The 26,557-nt window shown below is 35.3% G+C and overlaps 1 protein-coding gene across 3 annotated transcripts in view; it reads left to right on the forward strand.

Annotated features, from left to right (window-relative positions):
• Positions 1-26,557, forward strand: part of IFT80 (intraflagellar transport 80) — a 53,815-nt gene that overhangs the window by 7,674 nt on the left and 19,584 nt on the right. For all 3 annotated transcript variants that reach the window (XM_040612480.1, XM_040612482.1, XM_040612481.1), the window contains exons 4-9: positions 3,502-3,612; positions 5,953-6,021; positions 13,151-13,260; positions 13,814-13,903; positions 14,934-15,071; positions 24,977-25,156. In XM_040612480.1, the coding sequence (XP_040468414.1) occupies positions 3,502-3,612; positions 5,953-6,021; positions 13,151-13,260; positions 13,814-13,903; positions 14,934-15,071; positions 24,977-25,156 (698 nt within the window). The remainder of the gene's footprint in view (positions 1-3,501; positions 3,613-5,952; positions 6,022-13,150; positions 13,261-13,813; positions 13,904-14,933; positions 15,072-24,976; positions 25,157-26,557) is intronic.

The following is a 26,557-nucleotide window of genomic DNA, read 5'->3' on the forward strand; positions in this document are numbered from 1 at the left end:
CAAGCCTGCAGTTTTCCTGCAACAGCTAATTCATCTCTGTGATAAGGATTCCTGGAAATCTGCTGAATCCAATGGAAAAGGAGTATAATGTCTTTACAGGGTTGCATTAATTCCTGGTTGAACTCCAGATGTTTGTGAAATTAGAGCAAAAGTAAATGTAATCCTCTTGGGTTTTCTTCTGAGTTGCATCTTTTGTGGGATATTGGTCTGTTACTTCCTACTTACATTGATGTTGTTGCTGCTCTTTTACAACAATAAAAAATACGTTCAGCTTTAAACTGCTTATTAAGCACAAATTGCAAGTGAATGGAACTATTTTTTCAACTTTTTATGCTATTGATAATTTTACATTAGGTCAGCATTTAAGTCTATGAAAAGTAATGAACAAAACATACATGTGTTATATTCTGTATTTGAATAGGCTGTTAATCTCCCACTTGAAATTCCTCCAGAACTGGAGTCACTTTAAGATTGAGGACAGCTTCTGGCTTCAGTACTTAATAAAAGTAAAGGAACGGTATTTTATAAATCTGAGATGTAAAGTAAGATTTAAGTTGAATCACTTCTATCTACTCCAGGCATACAGCTAAAATTTTCCCTTTCTTGATTGTATAAGGCAGTAAGTTCTAATTTGAAAGCCTCCACTGCCTCAATGTTAAGTTGAAGAGCAGAAGGCAGAGAAATCCATGGAAACATTGCTTTTGGAGCAACCTCTGTGTGTGAATGCAGTGAAAGCAGCAGTATCTAATGAGTCACATCATTTGACTGTCATCAGTTGTAAATTTATATGTTGGAAGAGTAAAGAAGTTGCAGAAGTAAAGATGATATCCGTGAAAACTTGATTTGGCCCTGTTCTGCATAAGTATTATGATACAGTTTTTAAATGCACAATCACATTTTTTCCAGATGAATTCTGTCTTGGTGCCTAAGGTGGACCTGCTTTTACATGAAACTGTGTTCTTTCCTGCTAGGCTACAATTTGCTATGTTTCACTGTTTGAAAGATGCCTTGTGAAAGAAGTAAGAGCTTGTGGAGTGGGAAAGGATGCAGAAGATTGGTAAACGAGTTGAGCGTTTCCTTATATAGCAGGATTTTATCCTGTACGCAGTGACATGGCCCATTGTTTTCCTGATAATGTGACCTAACCAAAGTATTCAGTTCCTTGCCAGCTGTCTCTTCTTTCATTTCATTTTTTCTCTTATGTATTGAGGGCTTTGCTTACAGAAGTGTTGAGGTCTTCACAGATTCTACCTAGGTCAGTGGAAGCTATTGTTTCAATATATAAAGTGCCATAGAATTTCTTTGTAATTTTGGATGTTTCAGATTGGATACTGAAAATTTATGAACGCCTTTGAGTTAGATTTCTGTGTATATTAGCTCCTGATTTGTAGGGCTTTTTGCTTTTTCTTCCCCCCCCCCCCCCCCCCCCCCCCCCCCCTTTTCCAAAGGGGGTGAAATTAGTGAAATATGTACCTAATGAGGAGTGCGGCCACTTAAATGATGAATACTGTAGGTGATGGCATGAAAATATTCATAGTCCTATGATCAGATTAGGTATAAGTATTCTGCAATGAAAAAGGTCTTGGCTACAGATTGAACAAGTACACTATGCATTGAAAAAGACAGGTGATCAGCAAAATAAAACATGGTTTTTGATGGATTATTTTAAAGCCAGAAAAGGCTGTTTTGACAATTTAATTGGAAAAAATAGTGAATCCAGTTATTGCTTATGCACAAAACCCCAAGAATCTCAGACCTGAGAGATGTTCTATAGAATGAAACATTAATTAGATAAAATATATTTCATAATTATAAAATGACATAATGCATTGAATGTAGAATACCAGTACTGAACATTTTAGGAAGCTAAAACTTAACTGAATGAGGAAGAGGTGGTCATTCTGATAATACTAGTTCTGTGCATTCAGAAAAAAAATGGAATTAACTAGCTGTTCAAGAGTACTCTAGTAGATACAAATATGTAATAAAGAAAAGCAAAAATGTATAGATTTGTGTGATATTAAAATTAGTCTGTTCAAATAAACTGATTTATTCAAACCATTCTTTTTCTTCAGTGTCAGAAATCTTTTTCTTGGAAATCTTGCATTGGCAGAGATTTGGCTGGATAATTGTGTCTTTTTGTTTATGTACTTAAAAGTAAAATGTAGACAAAGTGTGATGGTATTAATCTGAATAATATTATGGAGAACCCTGATATGTTTCATGGTTATTTACTGACAGATCTACCAGAATGCTTTTTCTTTATTTTCAGTCCAGCTTTGTTTTTTGTTGTTGGGTTTTTTTGTGTGTGGTTGTGTTGTTTTGTTTTGTTTTGTTTTTTAAGATTGAAGTGCAACACAAAACATGGGAGAGCAGAACACAGTAAAAGTTGTTTCAAGCTTCTGGCAGTGCAGGCCACCTAAATTTTGCCATTTGAATGTACGTTTAGTGTGGCGGTGTTGGGCATTTTTACCTTGTGTTCTGTCTATAGTTAACTCTCCTATCACCTGCATGCACACAGTGGTCTTGATAATGTGGTCCTTTATGGAAATAGTCAGGTATTTAGTTTCTGGTTTTGGCTCGCCAGGTAAAGCCTGTTTTATAATTCATATTCCCAAGCAGGATGTTATTAATGGAAAAACTATTCCCTCTTAAGTAATGGAGTGTTTGCACACACTAAGTGTGAGGGATCTGTGTACTGTTTATCTCGAAGAGTACTGGTCACTCTGAAAATTGTAGTGGCTCACTGTCTGGCAGATTCAATAAAGTAGTTTTTAAAGAATTTTGGTTTTAAAGTAGTTAATTTAAATCACTACTATTCTAGGCCATGCATTTGTTCTGCCACATGTTTCCAAGTCCTCTGTTGTCTGCTCTTTGGTCCAGTTTAAATTTGATCTTCCTGGATTTAAGCAACATCCCTCATTTGGAAAGAAAGACTTCCTCATGCTTCTGTTGAAATCATTAATAGCTTTGTTTTTGGCTTCTGTGAATTTCCATAACAGCTCCATAATGCAAGCAGTAATACTTCCTCAGAGCAGTGCACTCACCGATGGTCAGATTGTTCTAGCTTTTCCATTATCCTTTTGCTGTTGAGTGATTTTTCAGATCTTAAAAAGCCCAAAACCCAAAACCACAAGGACTTGCCTGGGGTGCAGTGTATATACCTCTGTTAGCTTTCAGACAATGAAATAACATCAGGCAGTTGTGTCCCCAGAGAGACATGCAAACTTTAGAGAGGCATAAGAAAAAGCAATAGCCAAACCAAAGATTATGGCTATCACCCCAAACAAACAACATTGTAGCGAGTTTACAAGTAATCCTTCTTCAAGATCTCATTTGGTTGGGCTAATCATAGCTGTGAACAACTTAATTATATATTTTGTTCTTTTTTTGTTGCTGGTTTCTTGTTTTGTGTGTATTTGTAACAGAAAACACCATTACAGTCCTAAATATCGGGTCACAAAATTAGATACACTGTTTCCATCTCAAACTTTCATTTAGGGAAGTTCCACTTAATTTCAAAGTTAGGAAGAGTAGAGAAGAGTGTAGAAGCACACTGTGGAGCTGTACTTGCAGGAAGGTGGAATTATGAAGGAACAGCACTGGTTACAGGTAAGCATTCTTAAAGTAATGAAGTGTTTTGAAAACTAATATAACAGAAAAGCTCTTTTAAAATAAAGCCTTTTAGGTTTTTAATATACAAAGTTGACATGACATGAAGAAATGTAAGTATACAAAAATACATTATTAAACAAGATTTATGAAAAGTAAGTGCTTTCAATAAAATGTGTAGAATGTAAGTACTTTATGGGATAAATAACAATAGAATGTTATGGAAAAATAATATAATCCTCGACATGTTTAGAAGATGTAATCCTAAATTTCATAGTTTATATTATATTTACATTAAATTTGAATGAACAAAACAAAAGTATTAAGTGTTCACACACTGGCTTAGTTTGACATTCTTGTGAGAAGGGGGAAACAGAAACAAAAAATCAACAATATAAATGAAGCTAGCTATAATAAATTACTTTTCTTTATGTCTTCGCTATCACTGGAGTTATTATCACCTTGTTTAATAGAAGTAAATTTTACACTATTTGGTTAATGCTGTTTTAGAAGAATGTTGTCACTTTTAAATAATAGAAGATCTAGGAAAAACATGTAATTTTTTATTGATCCTGTATATTAGATGTTATCCTATTTACTTGAAAGTAAATGTTTTTAATACCAGAGTGCTTAGATGTTTTTGTGGATGTTCTGTACTTCATAAAGGAGAATATTTGTTTTGTTGGGTTTTTTTAATCTGTTACCAAAAAAGGTTGCTAAGTCGGTACACTTATATTCCTGCACATGACATTTGGGGTTTTTTAGCCAGCAAAGCTTACTAAGTCCTCATGAACATCTTGAATGTTCCTATGCTTCTCTTTCTTGATTATTAGAAGTGGAGTAGGTCCAGCTGCAGTCTAACTCTTTTCTGTTGAGGCTGGGAGAGTGATTTCCAAGTGTCTGCGTCTCTACATGTTTTTGTCCTAAATCTTTTGGTAATTAGTTGCTTTTGGCATTTTTGTCAAAAACATCTATCTTGATGTTAAGGGGAAGCTAATTAAATTTCCTCTTATAGACTTCTCCTTTATGGGATTTCTGTTGGTGTCAGAATTTTCTGCAGCCTCCTGTTGATCTAGCACAGCTGATTTCTTTGGACGAATTCCAACTCAGTCCAGAAGTACTGAAGATAATTTTGGATCTGCTTGTTTCCAGACTCAGTCTGACTCTAAAATTCTGCTTCAAGGAACTCTGTCTGGCATGTTCCTCTGAAATCCCAGAGGGATAGAAATATTGTTCTTTTTAAAGACAGATTTGCCTCAGGAACTTCTTGAAAGAAAAATCAAAATTGCCTTTTCAGTCTTTCTGGCGTGTTTTTTTATTGGTTTTTTTGTTTGATTGGTTGGTTTAGTTTTGGTTTTTTTTGAAAGACTGTGTGACACTTACGGAGAGTATGGGAATTCATCACCATATCCAAACAGTGTACTCTGAGAAGATAACTACTGTTATACCACAACTATACTTTGAGGAAGACTGAATTGTTGATGATACTGTATCAGTTAAAATGTTTTTTATGGCTCTATCAGTATCAAATGGACACAAATAAGATTGTAAAAAAGAAAAGTCATACTTTTTTAACACTTAAAAGCTACATTGGCCAGATGTAAAAACCTGAAATCTGGTAAGTAAATTACCTTTGAATGGAAGAATGGCATTAAGTTTCTAATGCAACTTTTTCCTCATTAATTGAATCTGGGAGGCCTAAATGAGGGCCCAGAGCTGCATGTTTTAAATATGATAGCACACTAGGAAATCTATGTTCTTAATGCATACATAGCTATGCTGTATAGCGTATAAGAACTTAATCTTTAATAAGCAAACTGAGTTTCTTGGTAACACACAGTTATGTTATAAAATTTAAGCCTTCCAAACAGAGACTTCAGTTATCTTCAGTTTCACCATTTATCAACTGTGAAGCCTCTGGTTTAATACATAAAATCTGCTCCTACTCTCTTCAGATTCCTCAGAGACTCATTTAATCAGCCTCTGGGCCATTGAACTGTAAATAGATCAAAAGTGCTAGCAATGCTGAATAGAAAATACAGAACTTAGGATATTTAAATAGTGATGGACTTTCTCTTCCCAGGAGCAGCTTCAGATAAGAAGACTATAGGGATTTTCAGGAGAAGAAGAGAGTTGTTGATAATAGCAGAAGAACAGTCTTGAATATCTGTCCCTTAATATACTATCTATTTGCATGTTAGGAAAACTAAATAAACAATATTTACCTGTAAGAAGACCTGGACTTATTTTAACTCTAGTGTTTCCTAGGTAAATACAAGCACCATGTTTGTTAGATTTATTATTGCATTTGAGTTGATGATTTCTGTGGTAATTTTACAGTTGGTGAAGATGGCCAAGTGAAAATCTGGTCTAAAAGTGGAATGCTGAGATCCACTTTAGCTCAGCAAGGTGAGTTAATCTTCTTAAAGTTCCATTAGAACTTTTTAATTTAGGATATTATTAAATATATTTAAATAACACCCTAAATCTGGCAGTAGTGGTTTATTTAAGGGTCTTAAGGCCTTGATAAACTTAATTAAAATTAAACAGAAGTCATAGTTGAATACAAAGGAAACTGGATTTTTAATGAGATGACTATCTTTAAAAAGAGATCTCTTCAAATGAGAAGTGTTATTGCAACAATTTTAGACAATACTTTCAGTTCCACCCTAAGGATTCTGGAGAGGCTAAAGAATTAAAAATTTTAAAAATGATTTTTTTATCAAGCCACAGACTCTTATGGTGAAACTGAAAAAAAAAAATCTAAAAGCATTGCAAGAATGCTTGAAAGATGCAAAGCGCGTGTAGGTTAGTTCCTCTGAACTTTAAAAAAGCTCTTAAGAGCCCTTGGTTTGTCTATCTATTTAACCCAGTAACTAATTTAGTATATGCAAACAGTTCTACTGAAGTGAAATGGTCCCTGTGCTTAAATTCTTTGTTGAACTGGGGCCGTGGAGACCTAACCTTGATCTTGGCTTTGTAACTACAGTTTTATGCATACTAGAGCATTCCAGTTATTTAAGTCAATTTAAAATCACATTATTGTAAAATGCAACAGTATCAACTGCAAATACATACTTATATAAATGTTTCATATTTTTAAAATGCTATTTTTATAATCATAATTTCTGACATTTTTGTAGTATTTCAGTGAAGATACTGAGCCAGATTTTGTTTTTCAGACTTCATACATTGAGATCATGTGACCTTTTGACATTTTTTAAGAAACCACATGCACCTGGGTTTGGGTTAAATGTCAGACCCTTATCTCTTTCTGAAACAAATTATCTAAATTCTTTCAACCTGTTGAAGGCATTTTAACCACAGGAGTGAATGTAAAATATATTTCAGTTCTGTTAAGGAAGTTCATATTCAGATGTAATGTTTTTTCATGCTTACAATATAAAAAGATAAGGTAACTGAACTGTAATTTTTTGGAAAAAACCCAACCAAACAAAAAAAAAACCCCACACCTCAACAGGTTGAAGCACACGCTCTTCACTATTTCTCAGTTGATGTGTTTCAAGATTTTTTTTATGCTTGATTGTGCTTATTTGAGGTTTGATGTAGCTTATAAAGTAAGACATGTAGTTTGAAATACGCAAGCTGAATTTTCATTGGTTTCTTAAGAGTTTCTGGGACAGTATAAAAGTACAGTTGTGTCTCCATGCAATAATTGTCATCTTGTATTTGTGTTTTAAGATAAAATCCCTTGAAGCTCAGAAACCCTTTAATCTTTAAATTTATAGGATCAGATTCCCGCAGACCCCTCTGTAAGCTACTTACATACCTGGGATCAGCATAGGATTCTGCAGAGATTGTTATGTTGTTTAAAAGAAGTATATCATGTTTGAGCTAATTTCTCACTTCCTTTATCATCTTTTTGAGAAATAAAAGGATTACCATTGCTAACATTCTTTCTACTCATTCCACTCTTTGTATTAGAAATAAATTTTCCAGCTCTTATCTTTGTATGATGGTCCACATGCCTATTCTATCTTTGGATTTTTATTCACTACAAAAACATGAACATACATTTTTCCCTTTTTTAGCATTTTCAGTACTTATATGGAGCCCTTGGCCACATGTTCTTCAATTGTGCTGATGCATAGAATAAAGTGTGACCCCATAGCCACTACTGCATTCAGCCTTCAGGTTAATGTATTGCTTTTATGGCTGCATTGTTCTTTGAGCCTGATCTCACTTCTTCATCCTTAATTACCTTAATATACTTCCTTTTGTTCCTGTTTTTCCTTAAACTGAAAACTTTTTTTTTAAAAATGCTGTATTTGCAATTCTTTGGGCTTCCAGCTGACATGGTACACTGGTATGTTTTGATGAGATAGGTTTTTTTCATGGATCTCTTTGGTATACGTTGGTAACCCACATGATTATGCTTGAAGCAGGATTTCTCTGTGTGTTCTGTGATGTATGCATTGCAGCATGACGCTTGCTCAAAGTGTCTGTGTTCCTTCGGAGAGAGCCACAGAATTAGGAAATAAGGATGTACAAAGTATTGAAGTTCCACATTTGAAAGAAAAGATGGCTCTACCACCACAAATTTTTATGATGCTTTGTAGACTCTGACACTAAGATTGTTTGACATGAAGTCTGTAGTAGCAGAGTCCTTCTCAGGCCAAACATCCAGTTAGTAGGACCGGTGTTGAGTTCACAGTTGCATAGTCTCTCCTGAAACATCTGTCTAAAATTGCTGCTGATGAGGTTTGTAAACCACTGGCTTTCTAATCCTCGAAGAAGAGTCAAAGGTATTGTGAAGCTGAAAATTAAGTAGAGGGCGGTTGTGCCTTCCGCATCACAATCAAGATTATTCTGCAGTGCCGTTTCTTTAGCCTTTCCCACTAGTGAAGCTGACAGCTTTGCTGACGGCTTTACTTATTCCAGGTCTGAGAATCTTCAGGGCAAGCAAGAAAACAAACTTCAGGGATCTACCCTGAGTATCATTATCCACCTCTTGTTTCTGTGCCACACATTCAACTGGTTTACCTCAGATGAATTTCTAGTTCTTCAGGTGGTTTCTCTCACCTTTCTTTCAAATTCAGTTTCTCATCTAGTACTCTTAAGACCACATCTTTCTTGAGTGAGTACTCATCTTTCTTGAGCATTGCTGACTTTCTGATGGGCTTCCAGTGAGTAATATAATGAATAAGCACCAAGGGGTAATATGAATAATTGGCATATAGGTTGCCCTTTTGGTTAATGGAAGCAAAATTGCTACAGTTACAATGTAAACAGTTTAATTAGAATATGTTTATTGTGAGGTGGAACTTGCTTTTGAAGGGACAACTGTATTCCAAATGCAGCTCCTGTTTTTTTGTGCTGCCACAGAACAAAATAAAATTATCTGAATTAATATTTCTACTCCTGTGAAAGTAAAAATTCTCACAAGCTTACTGTTGTAATTACTAAAATACCTTCTGTGGATGGAAGTGTCAGAGTGACTGCTCTGTCACTCCTGCACTCCACCTGAGCTCTTTCTCTGTTATATGCATTGTCCATGGGAATGATTTATTGGGGATTAACATCTGCGAATAGAACACTGGGATGTGCAGAAATCCACCCTGTATGCTTAATGCTGATGTTCCCTCTCCAGGTCCCCTCTTTAGATCCCACCCTTTCTGCTTTTCTCACTACTTTTCTCAGAGAGTATTTTTTCCTGAAACTGTTTATCACCAGTGCAATTCACTGCAGTTTGTACATTCTGCTGAATTTTTCTTTCCACAGCAATGCAATGTGTTGGCAGTCTTTTCCCAACCAAGTTCTTGTTAAGTGCAGAAGGAAATGAGTTAACTTAGCTCCTGCTGTTAAGCCCTGGAAATTGTGGTTAAGTAGTCAGCCATCATAAAAAAGTTAAACATTTGGTTTAAATAAAAAAGTCTTCTGATTGTTAAATCAGCATTAGAGCAGGACAAAAATTAGTTTATTCAGAATTTCTGTACAGTTGGTGACAGAATTTATGTCATTTTCAACATAAATTGCTGCCAATAGGAAAACAGCTAATGCCAGACTTACTTAATATATGTTGTATGTTTCTGTGAATTGTCTCCTATAACAGTTGACAACTTAAAAAAAGAAAATAACATAATTCTGTATTTCTAAGTAACATAAAGTAAATGCCTTCCTAAAAGAAAATACATGAAGTACAAAAATACTTAGCAGCGATGACACCCTGTCTCAGTTTAGGGTTTGAATATGTGGAAGCTCTAATCAAGTTTAGTGCACCGAATTGATTTGCTATAACAAAACCAGCTTCTTGTTCAGAGAGAAAATTCAAGAGTTTAAGTGGTAAGATATTAGGTGATTTTACAACAGTTGATATAGCAGTTCAATTAGTTAAGTATCTAAATCTCATCAAAATATTCCCATAAAGATATTCCTGAGTCATTTTTTAAAATGAAACTTAATATGCCATATGTGTCTTTGAAAATTTCACACTGTAAAAGCATTTCTTAAGCCTTTTGGGGTTTTTTATTACCATAAATAAAAAATATATTAAAAAATGGTTTATTTGGTCAATTTCAGTTTATTTGATCAATTTGACACTTAGCTATCAGCTGATAGGAGTCCCAAAAAATGCGTATCTCAGAATTTAGGATAATTTCTTTGCATTTTCCTCTTCTAAAATTACAAAACTGTCAAATACAAACATTTAGATTGTAACAGTTGCTTTTTCTGAGGTTTCTTGCTTCTCAAACAGAACTTTTGGGGTACAAGTCTAGTAGTGTTAATGTAGATGTGCCGTTTGAGGTTCATTGGGCTGCTCTGCCTAACCTCCAAATCGATTCCAGAAGGAGATAAATCTCCTTCAGGTCCCATGTCATATCTGTAAGCTCCGCACGGGTATCTCAGAGTACCCTCGGCCCATCACATCGCTTAGATGCTTGTGTTTAGATAATGGAATCATGTCTTCAAAGGCCTCTCTTCTGCCAGTGAGAATATTAAGGCTGTTAGAGAAAAACAGAAGCTTGAAATAAGCCATCTCTTTCCCATTTCAGAAGATACGGAAGCAAGTTTTACAAAAAGCAAAGAGAATGGGGTGACAGGGACTTACTGCAGTCTGCCTCCTTGCAGTTTTATATGCACTGTAATGCTGAGGCCATGCTGAAACTTGCGGTCCATTGCTACAGGGCTTTAGCTGTGACAGAAATAAATGTTTGGACATGCTCTTTACTTAACTTTCTTAGTTTTATTTGTAAGGAATCAAGTAGTGTAGTACTTTGATTCTTCTTCTTCAGGGGAGACTAATCCTGTCAAGTACTATGGAAAATATTTGCATAGTTGGCAAGTCTCATTTTTTTTTCCTGGATGCTTTTTCCATGTAATTTTTTACTTTCTTCTATTTTCAAAAAAGGTCATTTGAAAACTTCAACATAACATGATCTTAAAATGGAACAGTCAGCTTTATTCTAGATACATCATTCTGGACTTTTCAGTCTGCAAAAACATGTTTTCAGTTACTTGGAAAAAATCTGAAGCCTGTGGACCACTCTTTCTGGATTTATTTGTTATCATTTGTTTTGTAAGTTGCTTGTGTATGGGATGTTTGGGTTTTTTATGTGTGCAGCAAAACAAAAATATGTGTTTTGTCAGATGCTTAATTATGGAGCCTAAACATCTTGCAAAGAATAATTTAGATGCAATATAAAGCTTTTTCTGCCCACCTTTGCGTTCAGTCTCACCATTATAGGCGCAAAGAATGATTTTCTGATGTCTGTTGAAAAGTGTTAGGATGACTGTTGTCATGTTGATTTTCTGTATCTCTTAAGTGACAATTGTGAATAAAATTGTGTCAGAGTATAAAAGATTAAGTAAATACAAAATGCAGCTATTACTATTCATTTTCTGGAGTTGTGTAACACTGTTCACTTATAAAAACGTTTACGAATTAGTAGCATGGTAAATGGGAAGAGATAATGAGGTTTGAGAAAGGTGCAGCATTAAAAACACAGTATTAAAATAATAGGTGGTGACATGGTGAGCCATCTACCTGACTTGCTGGGCTTACTTTTAATACAGATATTTACTAGTTTTTAATTAGGTATTGGTCAAATCACAGTCAGTGGTGTCAGCATCGGATTTAATCATGTAGTAGATATTCTGGCAAACAAGTTTGCGGGGATTTCAAGGTAAACATGAAATGGTTTTGTAGGTATTTGTAGGAAGTGTCTACAAACTAAACAGAAAGAGAGGAGCTCTGGAGATTTGACAGCTGGGCATTGAAGGCTGAGTTTGTGGACTGATCAGTTGGGAAGACTTTAACATTTTAATACTGAATGAAAGATGCTGTAATGCAGATAGACCTTACAAGTAAACTGTCTGTGAAGGGCTTTGTTTGATACAATAGAGAAATTTGTACCGATGGAAAGGGCAACACAAATCTTTGCAGTGTCCCAGTTAATCATGAGCCAGGGGATCAGTATGTCAAGGTGGGAGAGGAGCACCTTAAAGGGGAAAGGTGACCCAAATGTCAAGGTGACAATGTCATCTTTTGCCTGACTGTATCTTGGAATAAATTGGTCAGATTTTTATTTTAAAAGTGAGGAAATAAAACCAATGGGAGTACATGCATGAGGTTCAGTGAAGCTGAAGAAACAAAATTGTCTGGTTATGAAGGTGATTTGACTGAAGAAAAAAACTTATAAGAATAAATGTGGCAATTTTAATTCTTCCAGAGGTGGTTTGCTTTATTCTTCTCTCTCCAAAGAGAGCGTGAAATGAAAAAGCAAGTAATAAACGTGGTCAGAGTCTGCTGGGACAGACCTTGAAATAAAATCAGTAGGTCTTAAGTGATGCATTGACAAAATGGATAGGTACAGTATGAGAAAATGAGATAACTAGCAGTAGTGAATTCATACACATTTTCAGTAGGTAGCATTGGACAAGCCATCAATTCATTATTTGTTTTTCATAGAATTGATTTGTTCAGTTAAATTTAGAGTGTCTCCATTGAAAGTGGTAGGTGTTTGATGGTTTATTCAAGTGAATTTGTTGGGACTTCAATCTATGTATTTTTATTTCCTTGAGGAGTGTTGGAAGGGTATTTACCATGAACTAAAGTCTTCAGTTGTCCTTCTAGTTTGCATCTGTCTCTTACTGCTGTTCCAATGGCTGTCTGAAACATGAAGTGAACCAGTAAACATGGCCATAATGCAGGGGTCCTCAAACTACGGCCCGTGGGCTGGATACGGCCCCCCAGGGTCCTCAATCCGGCCGCCCGTATTTACAGACACACACACCCCACACACACCCCCCTGCCGGGGGTTGGAGGGGGGGAAACCAAGCAGCCGCAGATGACTGCCTGCCACTTCATCTGCGTGCCGGGCCCCTGGTTAAAAAGTTTGAGGACCCCTGCATGCATCAGACAAGTGTGAGGAACAAACGGTTGCCCTAGTTTGGCTTTCTCCCAGCCCTGAATTTTTGATACATGATTTTAAGTAACCAGTTTGAAGTGGCTGTAGCAGTTTCTGCATAATTTGATCAGTTAAGTCATAATAAATATTTTCTTTCTGTCTGTCTACAGGATCACCAGTGTACTCAGTGGCCTGGGGACCTGATTCTGAAAAAGTTCTCTATACTTCAGGGAAGCAACTGATTATTAAACCTCTTCAGCCAAATGCTAAAGTTTTGCAGGTATCATTAATACATTAACATTGACTCATGCTTCCATGTGAAAACTTTTGTCAGTTATTTGGTTTTGCTGAGGAGAAATTGTGCTAAAATTTTCCATGCAACACGTGTACTGCTCATTCCCGACCCCCCTTTTCTTTTTAGTGTTCTTGCAAATAAGGAGCTTGTTCATTTCTCTAAACTGAGAAGAAATTGACAATTTCTGCTGTGGATATTCCTCGGGCATGTGATTAAGCTCGTCCCTTTTTGTAAATAAACAAAAGGTAAAAAGATACAGCAGATTTTCCCTTTTCATTTGTTACAAAAAGAAAGATACAAAAGCAAGGGTTTAGAATATGCTTTTGGTGCAGATTGTTATGCTTTCATTCTGCCTTGTTCAAGCTGTGTTTGATTTATTTTTCTGCAGAAGAGATGATATCCGTGCGTTTGTACTGTTGGAAACACTTGTCTGCATTGGAGTGTATGAATGCTAGTAAATGATGAATGATAAATATTAAAAATAGAAGTTGTCAGACTTGTTGCATCTATGTTTAATTTTTTTTTTTTTCTGTTTCAGTGGAAAGCCCATGATGGACTTATTTTAAAAACTGACTGGAACTCAGTTAATGATCTTATTCTCTCTGCAGGTGAAGATTGTAAATATAAGGTGAGCACTACTAAACCTTTTAAAGGAAACTAAAAAGGCCAAAAAAGATACTAGGCATTCTGACATTTTCTGGTTTTAATAATACTTGGAAGCCCAAAATTAAATGAGAAGTCTTTCAGTTTTCAAGAAAAACTTGCTTTTTACGCTGTTGTATTGTTTTTAAATACACCTCTGTCTAGTAGCATAAAACTAGAATTTATTTTTTTTAGATGTGGCAGAATAAAAATAGGTAAAATGCAAGTGAAACAACTGCGAAAGGAAAATATGCAGAAATACAGAAATGATTACTCGAAATAGTGTAAGCTATGACATACAGTGAAAAAAGTAATGACATACAAAATTGAAGGAGATAAAGCTACTGTTTTCTATTACAGGAGCATTAGTGAATCCCTTAAGACATTTTTTTTTTTTGTTAGTATACTCTGTATCCAAAATAGAAAGCACATATTGTATTTCTTCCCTTAAGTAGGAACTTATTTTTAATTATATCATATGTTGGTTCTATCATTCTTTAAATGTATAATGGCTCTGATAAAAATATACACAATTAAGAAATTTTTTTAAATTATCAAATTGTTAAAATCAGTTTACTACACTGTGAATTGCTTCCTGGTATTCTATTGATTTCAATCAGTGAGAAAATTTCTTTGGTCTGGAAATGTGCAGAGGTGCATCACATTGTTGGGAAACAAGTGCAAATGGAATAAACCTTGTGGTTATTTTACAGACTTACAGTAATTTGCATGAAACAAAGCTCACTAATTAAAAATATTTTCTAGAGAATAATGTAACATTTGCCATAGCAGCAAATTCTATTGCATTGAGCAAACAATATTTATTAGAACAACCTTTAATGAAAGTTAACTATAATATATGTGATTTTTCTAGTTAGGCTAAAAGGCAAGGAAATAACTTAGAGAGTGTATTTGTGCAAATTCTGTGATCTTGAGTGAAAATGATAGCTCTAGAATAAGTAAAGGTATGCCCAAACTATGTTCATATAGGTATATATTTAAAAATTTTTTTAAAGGTTTGGGACAGTTATGGACGTCTGCTGTACAGCTCACAGCCCCATGAATATCCTATAACATCTGTTGCCTGGGCTGTGGATGGAGAATTATTTGCTGTGGGGTCTTTTCATACTTTGCGTCTATGCGATAAAACTGGGGTAAGTAACAATTCTGAGAAGTAACAGCTGTGGAGTTGTGCAAATTTATTGATAATATAGTAAATACTCCTGAGGATATATGTGTAGAGACGGGTATTTTTATTAGCAAAAACTAGTCGTGATTTCCAGCACTTTTCAGCTGGGTCCATCTGACTAAAATATTGCCTCTATGCTCTGTTTAGCTGCACGTCTAAATAGGCGTTGGGTTGGATACAATTTTTTAATACTATTTTGCCTTTCAGGATGATTTTCTGTGCATTTTTTAGCTTTTTTCCTTAAAAACACAAAGACTTTAAAAGCATCTCATTTAAGACCATCATAAATGCAGTTGTTACCTATAAAAAATCAGGCGTGTGTAGCAATAACCTATCTTTAAAAAGGAGGTAGAAGAACAATGTCCTGTGCTTTTACTATTTAGCTTTTTTTCTTAAAAAATACTGAGTTGACAAGCACATCTCATGAGAGGATCACAAAATGCAGTTGTCGGGTCAGAAATTATAAGGCTAAAGCAATAGTGAAGAGGAGCTAGGAAAATATTCATGCTTCTACTTCTGATGGCTAGACAGCACAATTTTTTCAGCTAAAGACATACTTTAATCGTGTCATCAGCGTGTCTCTATTACTTCTTAACTGTTGTGAGAGAAGAAAGGCTCCTAAAGGAGATATTGTTGTTGAGCTTTGCTCCCAATTTGTTGTTGTTGACCTAGGGATTTTTTTCAACTTGGTCTCCAATTAAAATTAATTTAATACAGTTTCATCTACCTTCATTGGTATTTTAAGTTAGCCCAGAGCACTAATTGTCTCTGGATTTCCTGTGGTTCTGCAGCTTTTTCTTCAGGCTCATGTTGCATTGAACCTTGCTGGTTTGGGACTTTTATTGCCCCACTCTCTACCTCTTTTCTTGCTGTGTTTGTTGCTTTCTTGCTGAGATTGGGAAAACAGTGTTTGCTGTGGTGTTTAGCCATCTGCAGTAGAGTTCTCTTTACCATGAACTTGGACTATGCGTTTTGAGTATTTTTACGTTCATGAAGGAGAGCCTTTAAAAATTACATGAGAAGAGGCATGCAGGATAAGATCTCTGAGTCTTCATATTTCACTTCCTATACTGATTCTGGTTTCGTTGATCTTCAACGGCAGAAGTAAGTGTAAGCTAGGTGTTAAATTTGAAGTAGGAATTGCTTCTATTTTCTGTCCTGTTTCCTCTTAATCGGTTTAAAAAATTCCTCTTGCTACTTAATCTATATAAGTAAAATCTGATGATAACTGTCTTGAAAGAATAGTACTTGATGCAATTTTCTTTTGGAAACTATTAATTTTCCAGTTTTATTTCGATATCTAAGGAGATTTTTATTACCTGTGTGATACAAACACAGCAGGAAGTTAGAAGAGTAAAGTAGTGAGTGGAGCTGGGGCCTGAGGTACGAGCTTGTGCAAAAGATAGGGGTAAACTCACACAGGTAAAAAATATATTTAAGTAGTATAAAAGATAATGAAGTAAAGAAGGTATTTTCTCTCTCATTGGTATAAGGCTGGAGAGCAGATTGCAATTTCCATCACCTAATGTTTTTCGTCATCGTAATTATTCTTTTAAAAGAAGATATGCCTTACTGTTAGATTTGTCTGCCTTTGTTCAAAATTTAGATACTATTTCTCTTTGCAGAAGAAAATGGATAAACTGTCTCTGCACAATCTTTATGACCATACACACAGTCATGGGTCAGCTGCTAGAGGGTAAGATGCTGAAATGGTTGTTAGGTGGCTACATCACCGGTGGGGACATTTTTTCTTCTCCCTGGCATTCTTTTGGTTGGGTTAGCATTGGGCCTTGAGTGTGGGATTTTGTCATTATCTTTACCAGCTGGGTGCACATATCTGCTGATATGCTTGCTGCTTCCCTTAGCAGGGTCCTTTAAGATTGCCTGAAAGCTTTTGTTCCAGGCAAGGTAGATAGGAAGATTTTTCTCCATTTTAATATGCCACTGAAGTCCACTTAAAATGTAATTAAAGAATGTTGCCTTTCCATCTCCCTATATAAATATGCTGCTGTAGAAGTGTTTATATAGATATATACACACACACCACATTTCACTTGATGAAGCTGAATAAGATATATTTATGTGAGTATAATCATATATGCATTGGACCAGGTTATATTCAGACTAGCCATTAGTATTTTCTTTTCAAAACAGCACTTTAAACGATGCCTTCTTCTTCCACACACACTTTTCCATCTCCTTTCTGAATATTGTTTTTGAGTATTGGGACCACTGAGCTATATAAGCAAGTGGTAAATGGAAATAAATAAGCTCTTGTGTGGGTGAGGCCAACAATTTAATTTGCATTTTTCACTCAATATAGATTTATGCTTCAATGTGGCAAGGACTGGTGCAGCAGAAAAGGAAGGAAAATACTAGGTTTCTTTTTTCTGCTGTCATGTATGCTGGTTTGTAGCATATAGCTTTTGTTCCTGATCCCTAGGGCCTTGCTGTTCTTCTTTCTAGCTATTATGTAATATAATTTACTGTTAAGTATGGTTCCAACTCCTGCTAGCTGAAAACCAGTAATTTATTAATCAGCATTTAATATTGAACAAGCTTGTGGACTTTGTTGGAAACTTTAATGCAGATAGGTTTATTTTTTCATAAAATTAAGGGTTCTTTTACCTGGTTTATTGCTTAACTCTTAAAGAAATGAAGACATATACAGTAGCTAGTGCCAGGTGCTTTTGTCTGTTTAGCAGCTAGCAATGATGATTTATTATCTTTAAAAGTCATGATTTTTCATTAAAGTTTCTTTCCTGACATTGAGTGTAAATAGTTACTAAAGAAGTAGTTTTGCTAGTATTGAGGGAAAAGGAAGAATGATTCACATACCACCAGAGTGATGGAGTTTGAAGAGAACCAGACCTGGCTTTTACTGGTCAACATAGACATTTTTATTATGTCTGATGTAATGGAGCTGTATTGGCAAATTGCTCCTCAGGGAGCCATCAGGCAATATATATATATCATTAACTCTTCTCTAGCATATGTGTTCAGTTTCGGGACATAATTATATTAAATTCTGTTAGGGTATGTTCTTTTCTCCTTTTCTTTCTACTTGGATACTTTGTTCTAATAGCTTCATGTTAAAAGAAAACTACAAACCTAATAGTAACTTCTAGAAGTTGTGTTTCTTCATTGAAAAATCACTTTTGCTCTGACAGCATTATGTATGTAAAAGAAATTATTATGGCTGTCCTACAGAATACCAAACAGAATATATTTAATGTTGAAATTTGTTGTCTGCTTTAGTGCCCATGATCATTAACCCTGCGGAGAGTGCTAAGATTAGTTTTAAAGTATATATATTGAAATGTAAAGCTGGATGTATTGATGGATAGACTTTAGCCTTCCTGGTGTTCACAGCTTTTCAGAATCTAATCACTTGGAGGGCAGTGCTTAAAAGTTCATTTATGTAAGCTATTTCCTGTGGCTCTGCATGCTTCCCTTGACATTGCTGATCAGGTCAAAATATTTACACAGTAAAAGATGGTAAGAATGACTGAAATTCACTGATTTCCTCCTTCCCCACTCCACTCCCACATAAGTATCTTAGGAAATGGACTGTACCCATCTGCTCCAAAGACAGGTTGCTTTCCCAGTGCTGTGGAGTGTAAAAGGATAATCAATAAAAAACTTTAAAGTGAAACACTGGTCAAATTAATCCTTTCAGAATTGCCAACAAAAGTTAGCAAATATGGACATCAAATTCATATTTTAATAATGCTAAATGCATTTATGCATTTGTTTTGGGGAGGCCTTTTAGCTTTTCTTTTGTTAATGTTTTATTTACCCTTAATGGGGATTGATCAGTTTGATTTGAGTTTTGATTGTCATTTTCCAAATTAATCGTGCTCTTGTTGAATGTTTTTTCTGGTGATATTTATCCACATTCTGTTTTTATAAATAGATAGATGTTTGTTTGACTGCTAAATCTTGCCCTTTGATTCACTTCTAACTTGATTTCATCAGTATGCTTAAATTCTTTGTGATGAAAGCAATTCTCCACCTAAATCTGTAAGTTCATGCTTTTAGATAATTATGTAAATTCCACAAACTTTCTTTTATTGCAGAATGAATTGTGGCCATTTTACTAGACTGGTAGTTTGCATATTTGACTGATTCTGTTATATGCAGCTTTTTATATTCCATGGCTTGCTCCATGGAATGTCTAATTTTGCTGGAAATTCTACTAAAAACATTTGGAAAACTTAATAACATTTAGGGAATATTGCCTAATATCTACAGAAAATGAAGGAAAACATTCTGCAAGTCTAACAACTACTCTTCACCCACCACACCATTTAAAAGAAATATGATTACAGTGCTATGGGTAAAAAATACTGAGCTCTGTGGTACCGTGTTTTGTTTCAGCTTTTTCTCAAAAAGATATAGACTGAACTTAATGACCAGGGTTGGTCACGTATTTAGCAGTGTTTGTCCTTTTTTCCTAATTTTTTTTTAAACTATCAACAAATGAGGGGAAAAAAGCGTCTAAGAATTTTAAAACTACAGTATAGCAGGTATCTACAGAGAAGCTTTGAAAATAATTTAAGTGTTTATGATTAAAGCAGTGTTTTTCATTCAGGACAGTAAATTGTGTGACTAATGTAAAATTAACATTATTTATCCTTTAAATTAACATTAGCTATTGTACAAATATGAAAGAGAGAACAAGATTTTGAAAGTCAATGTATACAGTGCATGTGTTTTCATATTATTCTGATAGTGCTGAATTGTCCTAAGCTAGATCACTATGAAAAAACCCAAGCAAATCTGTTTTCTATAGAGTTACAACAAGCTTTGATCCCATTACATTTAGTTTTAGTCATGTTTCACAGACATATGCGTTTGGCAGTGTAACAAAAATAAGGGTTTTTTTTCCTGCGCTGTCTCTATTTCATCTACCTTTATTAATAGTCATGATCCTGAATTCTTTGTAGGTCAATAAAAGAAAAAAATATTACAGATAGGTTTCCTATGGAGTTATGTTGTTGACCAATTCTTTCCAAGTTGGCATATTTGAATTTATTGGAATTGGCTAATGTGACTTCTGGAAGAAAATGAAAACATGTGCATCATCTATGGAAGTAATAATCTATTTAAAGAACTACATCAATGTTTCATTTTCTAAGGTTAAGAATTTATAGGGGACAGTTTGTCATCCTATTTTTAGTTCTTGGGTCTAATAATTATGAGAATGTGCTTGGATTTCAGGAGAATTTTAGATATCCTCTGTCTGGCTTTGTTCTTCTAATAGGCAGCTTAATTGATTTTTATAATCTTGTAAGTTTCAATTTGCCTTCCATTACATCAGAAAATTAATTTTCTGATTAGAAGCTTCTGGGAAGTTTGCACTAAAGTGTCAGCTCATCATGTAGAAGTAGTGAGAGCCGATTGCCAGCTTTTAGTGGATGTTCAGACTAATGTATTTTCAGATGTCAGCTACCTCTGCACTAACATGAAATGCCCTATGGAGCACAAGGAAAACTAAGCCTTCAGTTAAAAATAGGTAGATCAATAGATCAATAGATAGATATCCTTAGTTTCAGAGGACCTGAAACTTTCTGTGTCAGACTTGGATTGGAGGCTGGTTCCAGCATGCTTATCTTGGTTTGTATCAATTAGGGCATAAAAGGACGAGAGCATGTATTTAATGTTAGTCTGTTCTGTGCTCTGATTCCTGGAATGGATTGTGGGAGAGATTGCACGTTGTCTTTTCATAAACAATGGTGAAATTATTGGCAAAGACTAAGTCAGTGGATTAGGTATGTTGTGTAGGTTCTGACATCATGAGGAGGTACAGCAGCATCAGCTTTAGTTCAGCTTACATCAGCATTCCCCATTCAGAACTCCACATACTGGTGAACAGCTGAAACAGAGACCAGACAGTAACAACCAAGTGTCATTTGTACAGCTGACATCAGTATTACTCCTATAATTTAAAATATAAGAAAATACTCTTTCTTCACTATCTTTATTTCAGAACCTTTATGCTGTGGTATTATGTGGATGACCTTTCTTTATTTATTGCATTCAGTCCAGAAATAATAACTAGATCCTTCATACTGAGTCTCGGAGCATCAATATTATAGATTTGAAAGACTATCCTTGTTCCTGGGACACAGAATTCTCTGAATCTTCTCACTGAAATAATTTCACCGACATCTCAAAAGCCTCCTTGGTTTCCATTTATGGAAGTCAGTATTCAATGACTACAGTACTTCATCTTTTTTACTACATTGTGCAATCAGAAAAGGGAAGCTTAAGTTAAGTTATTGCCTTTATGTATTTATTTAATATAATGAAACTTTTATAACTACTGTTTTTGTTCTTGAGTTGATTTCAATGAAAAATTAATTATGACACAGGAAAAGTGTAAGTTAAACAGTAATACCAAAGTATAACATTGCAGCTAATGTTAGAACAAGGTTCATACAGTCATTCATATAATATAGTAGGGATATTCATACGCTTTTTTCTTTTTCTTTTTTTTTTTAACTTGGTATATCTAGGAAATACATTACAGCTATTTTTTAAAAATTGTTCCTATTTTACAAGTGGAGAGCTAAATTATTTTTATTATGACATTTTGTGTACATGATAAATGTAGCAGACATCTGCAGGGAGTATGAATCATTGGAGTGGTCTGAATTATACTGAGAGCTTTAAAAAATAACTGGAAAATAAAACTTCGTAATTGCTTTATAAATATATTTTATTTTTTTAAAAAACCGGGGTTTAATCTGGATATATTTATTGTGTATTTCAACTACCTGGAAAAAAACCACTTCTGGATAGTTTGTTTTTTTAAAAAAGTAGTTTTGGAAATGTATCCTCTCGGAGCTGCAGCGTATCCGCTATGCATAAAAAAAGTAGCACCAAAGCCACATTCTTCAAGTTCTCTAAACTGGTTCTTAGTGGATGGCTTGATGCTCCTTTATTATTCATTCTGACTGATGGGTAGATTCTTGATCAAAGGGAAATGACCTTTGAAACAGCCTTGTCTGTTTGGGAGGATCCCAATACTGAGTTTTGAAATAGTACTTCTTCAAAGTGTTCTCAGATAGATCACATCTGGCCAGCTGTGAAAAATATGTCTCAGATGTAGGACATTTAGAGCATTCTCTGAGTGTGCTTGTTACAATCATTTGTCCTACAACCTCAAGAGCTTACTCATTTGCCATATAAGGTTGTCAGACATAGTTAAATATTGTGCTCTTAATTACTATGGAGTGTTTCATACAGAATTTATCCCATTGAGACAGAAGAGTGTGTTATGGACCTTTCTCCAAAAATTGCAATTGCCTTTCCCAACTGCAGATCATATAGGCAGTAAATGGCGTGTCTGTCAGCCAAGAGGCATGGAAGCTGAAGCCTTAAAATTGAGTGCTTGAAACTGGAAATTTAGTCAATGCTGACATTGTCTTTTGCTCACCCTTATGCGCGTAGGCAGTAAAAGAGCCTTAACTCAGTAGGTCATCTTACATAGTATTCTGCAAATCATTAGTGTGACCGGGAGGTTGAATTTCATCCCATTGTGTTTCCGTGCTGTTGAGCATTTAAGTATGACACCTTTCTTTTACTGTAATTTTTGTGATTTCATTTCGTATAAATCACATGAAGACTTTGTGTGAAGGACTTAGTATTTCTTGGGGTTTATGTGTACTGCAAAAGAAATCAGAATATGAAGTGTGTTAGAAACATTAGGTGAGTATTTTCTTCCAACTGTCTCCCCTTTGGTATAATATCATGTATCCAAAAGTCATGAGAATCCAATGTCTACATTTAACTTCAATCACATGTTTTTTCTTACTGATTTGATTCTTAAGATTTTAAATGTATTTGACTATTCAGGTAGTTCTTCAAATGCTGAATGTTTTTTAAAATATTCCATTGCATAGTTCTGGAGAAGCGATAGTTGATATTTGCTTTTTGTTTTAAAATCTGATTTAATATCTTCCTCAAAGTCCATAAAAAGCTTGTTTCATTTGTTCTCATCCACTTTCAGGGAAACGCTTGGAGATTTGGGATGATTTGTATGAACTGTATTTCTGAGATGCAAGAAATAGAAAACAAGTGTCTTGGTGTGAAAATTCTTCTAGTTTTTGACAAGAATGTATTAATAAGGATCCAGCTAACTTTAGATCCCTCATACATAAGGCTGGGGGAATTTAAGAATAAAGTTCTTCACTAGAGGAAATTAAAATATTGAAAAAGAACAAAATCAGCTTTAGTACTAAATGTAAGCATTTCTTGTAACTACATCCATGGTATGAATCAAAAGGAAAAAAGCAAATGCTAGTTTTTATACCTCTTCCTTGTTCTTTGTGCTAGGGGGATTTATAATTTTATTCTTCACAATGCTAACAGAGAGAATGAAAATATGGGAGGGAGATGTCAAAGGATAAGAAATCACGTGCCGTTTCAGCAGAACACATGCTCTTCTTTTGCATTCACATTGCACTGGAGCAAGCAAATCCGTGGAGCTGTGTGGGTAGGAGGGGGGGGCAATGTGCCCTGTGCTGAGGCAGGCAAGGAATTAAAACGTTCAATGCAGCTTACACCCTGTCATTAGAGAGTATAAAGCTCCTTTTTTTTTTTTTTTTTTTTTTTTTTATTAAAATCATCTTGTAGCAGCCAGCCCACGAACCGCTGTATAATCTCTACCGTCATTTCCCGAGGCTGGCTAGCCGCTTGGGCAAAGCCGTGTCCCTGATCCGGACGGCACTGCAAGCTCTCAGTCACGCTGCTGTCACGGCTTCCTGCTGCCCCAGGAATTTTGAGCATCCATTTAAAAAATAACAAACCAAACTGATACTTTAGTAGAGGTAGATCATGTAAAGAGTAGGAAAAGGTGAAGGAAAATGTTAGCTGCAATACTGCAGAAATGCATTATTTATGTCCTAGTGAGCCTTTCCACCTTACAAAATCCCAGTTAGCAGGAAAAAGTGCAGTGATGCCGTTTTGCCTACTATTTGAATTTCTAGCTGCGTAGGAAGGCAGGTACACTGCATACTTACTTTGATAATAAGATTCTGAACTATAGTTATTTGACCTGTGCTTCCACAGCATTAAACTGTGATACTCCTCTGTGAGCACCTCTTAATTAGACTAAAATGGATGCAGCACACAAAACTATTGTTCCTGGTTCTCTCCAAAGCTAGACCAGATGTCACTACTTTGATTGCAGTAATGTTTCAATTTTTTGTTGTTATTGCAAGCATAGCAACTGGAAATTTTGAATACATCCTTCCCCTGTACAGTAACAACAGAGAGTGGAGAAAAAGGTGGGCAAGGTATCAAGCTGTTTTTTTATGTTAGGAGGAAAACAGTATACAGGCATCGCTTTCAGAGCTTTTCATAACCCACCAATGTCCCATTGTGCCTTGTTTGTACTGACTGGTTTTGCCCAGGGCTTGATGTTTCTATATTCAGGAGCTACTGTCAACCACAGCATAAACTGAATGCATCACACTTCAGACCGTAAGCCTGTTGCACTCCTGCAACCAGTATAATTGTTTCTAAGTATTCACTTAATTTTTAGGTTGTGATTGCTTAGATTTGTGAATGAATGAGTACGCTTTAAATGTATTGTGACTAGATAACTTTTACCTAATGTACTTCAGGCATTGTGACATTTTTCATTTCTGCTGTAGCTAATGGTTTTCTTTTTTGTATCCCTGGTTTTCAAGAGTTGGGCTTTAGATATCTAATCTCTTTGTTTTGCTTATTCAAACCACAATAAAAAGTTAGTTCATTGATGTTTCTTAAAAAATGATCACCCTGCAAATCTATTTATTACAATAAATCATTTCCAGAAAGTACCAAAAAAATAAGAAATATTTTCTCTTTTTCTGCAAGTGGTCATATGCTTTAGAGAAGCCAAATACTGGCAGCATATTTAATATTGCTTGGTCTACTGATGGCACGCAACTAGCCGGAGCATGTGGAAATGGACATGTCATCTTTGCCCATGTCGTGGAGCAGCACTGGGAGTGGAAGAACTTTGAAATAACGTTAATTAAGAGGAGAACCATGGAGGTAATCTTCACAGTTCAGAGCTGTGCATTCTGATTGCTAGCTTTCTAAGGCTCTTTTTAGTACAAAACGGGCATTTTTAATCCTTGATAAAACATTATCCTTTTTTTTCCTGAGTGCATATGACTGAAAACATTTAAGATCATAAAATGGCCAAAGTTAGTAAATGGTGTAAATAATTGTTAGTTGTGGAAAAGATCGGATCCATGTAAACCAAACCATGCCACCAGATGGACGAGAACTACATAACTCAGTACTTTATCCTCCAGAAAAGTGCAAAGCTCATTTAAAAAGCATGTGAAATTATCTGTGAGAGGCCACGTACAAAAGAGAGATGATACCAAGTATAATGAAAATGTTTATCCAGAAAACAATACAAATACATTGGCCAAAACCAAAGCGTCATACTAAATAGCATTACAATAACTGTCAGCAAAGATGAAGTTGCATAACTAAGTGTAGGTAATACAGAGGAGCTTTCTTCACCTTATCTGCGTTCATGAGTTGTTGAGGTACTGATGCATTTTGTAGTAGCTGATGCTTTAATAACGTTTAACGTATCCTTGTTGTTAATGACGCTGTGATGAATGTTGCTGTCTTACAGCATTACCAGGTAAATTTGGTTGCTGACTATAACTGTAAAGAGATGTAACGTGCTTTTCTGCACCACATATTGTATTGCAGCCTAGATTCAGATCTTCCAAAACTACAGAAATTTGTCATGTATCATATAACATACATCAGGTACCTGCATGGCGCTTCCAGCTGAGTGCTGAGCAACAGGCATTGACCTCAGCGGGACCTGCCAAGTCTCAGCACTGCTGGAAATGAAACAGGCCCCTACATGTGGTTTCTGGAGTTTAAGTTTAGGATCCTTCTTTTGAAAAATCTTGGCCTTAATCCACATTTAGGTTACCAAATATCTGGGAATTAAGACAAAAATATGAATTTTTACCTTCTAATTTGTCCTCTGTGTTCCCAGACACTGACTCACAACATTCACTCTCTGAACACTGGGATAATATAAGATTTCCATTCTTACAAATTTTCCAAATTGCACATTTGGTATTTGACATAAGGCCAATATTTTCAATACTGAAGTCAAGTTCCTAAATTCCTAATTAGACCTTTAAATATTTCTTGGTCTTGATTCTTTTAATGTTGAATATGTAATTGGGAAAAGTTGTAACAACAGAAATGTTGTATTACAATTTGGTCCGGTGGGTGGGATAACATGAGTCAGTGTCTGGGAACACAGAAGACAAATTAGCAGGTAAAAATTCATATTTCTTCTTTCATTCCCAGACATCGACTCGTAACAGATGGGCTCTATGAATAATCTCCAGGGTGTTTGAATATGCAAACAACTCAGGAAGTATAGCTAACCCTGATTCAGGACTAATT

The sequence above is a fragment of the Falco naumanni genome, chromosome 13, assembly GCF_017639655.2.
Source record: "Falco naumanni isolate bFalNau1 chromosome 13, bFalNau1.pat, whole genome shotgun sequence".
Classification (NCBI taxonomy): domain Eukaryota; kingdom Metazoa; phylum Chordata; class Aves; order Falconiformes; family Falconidae; genus Falco; species Falco naumanni.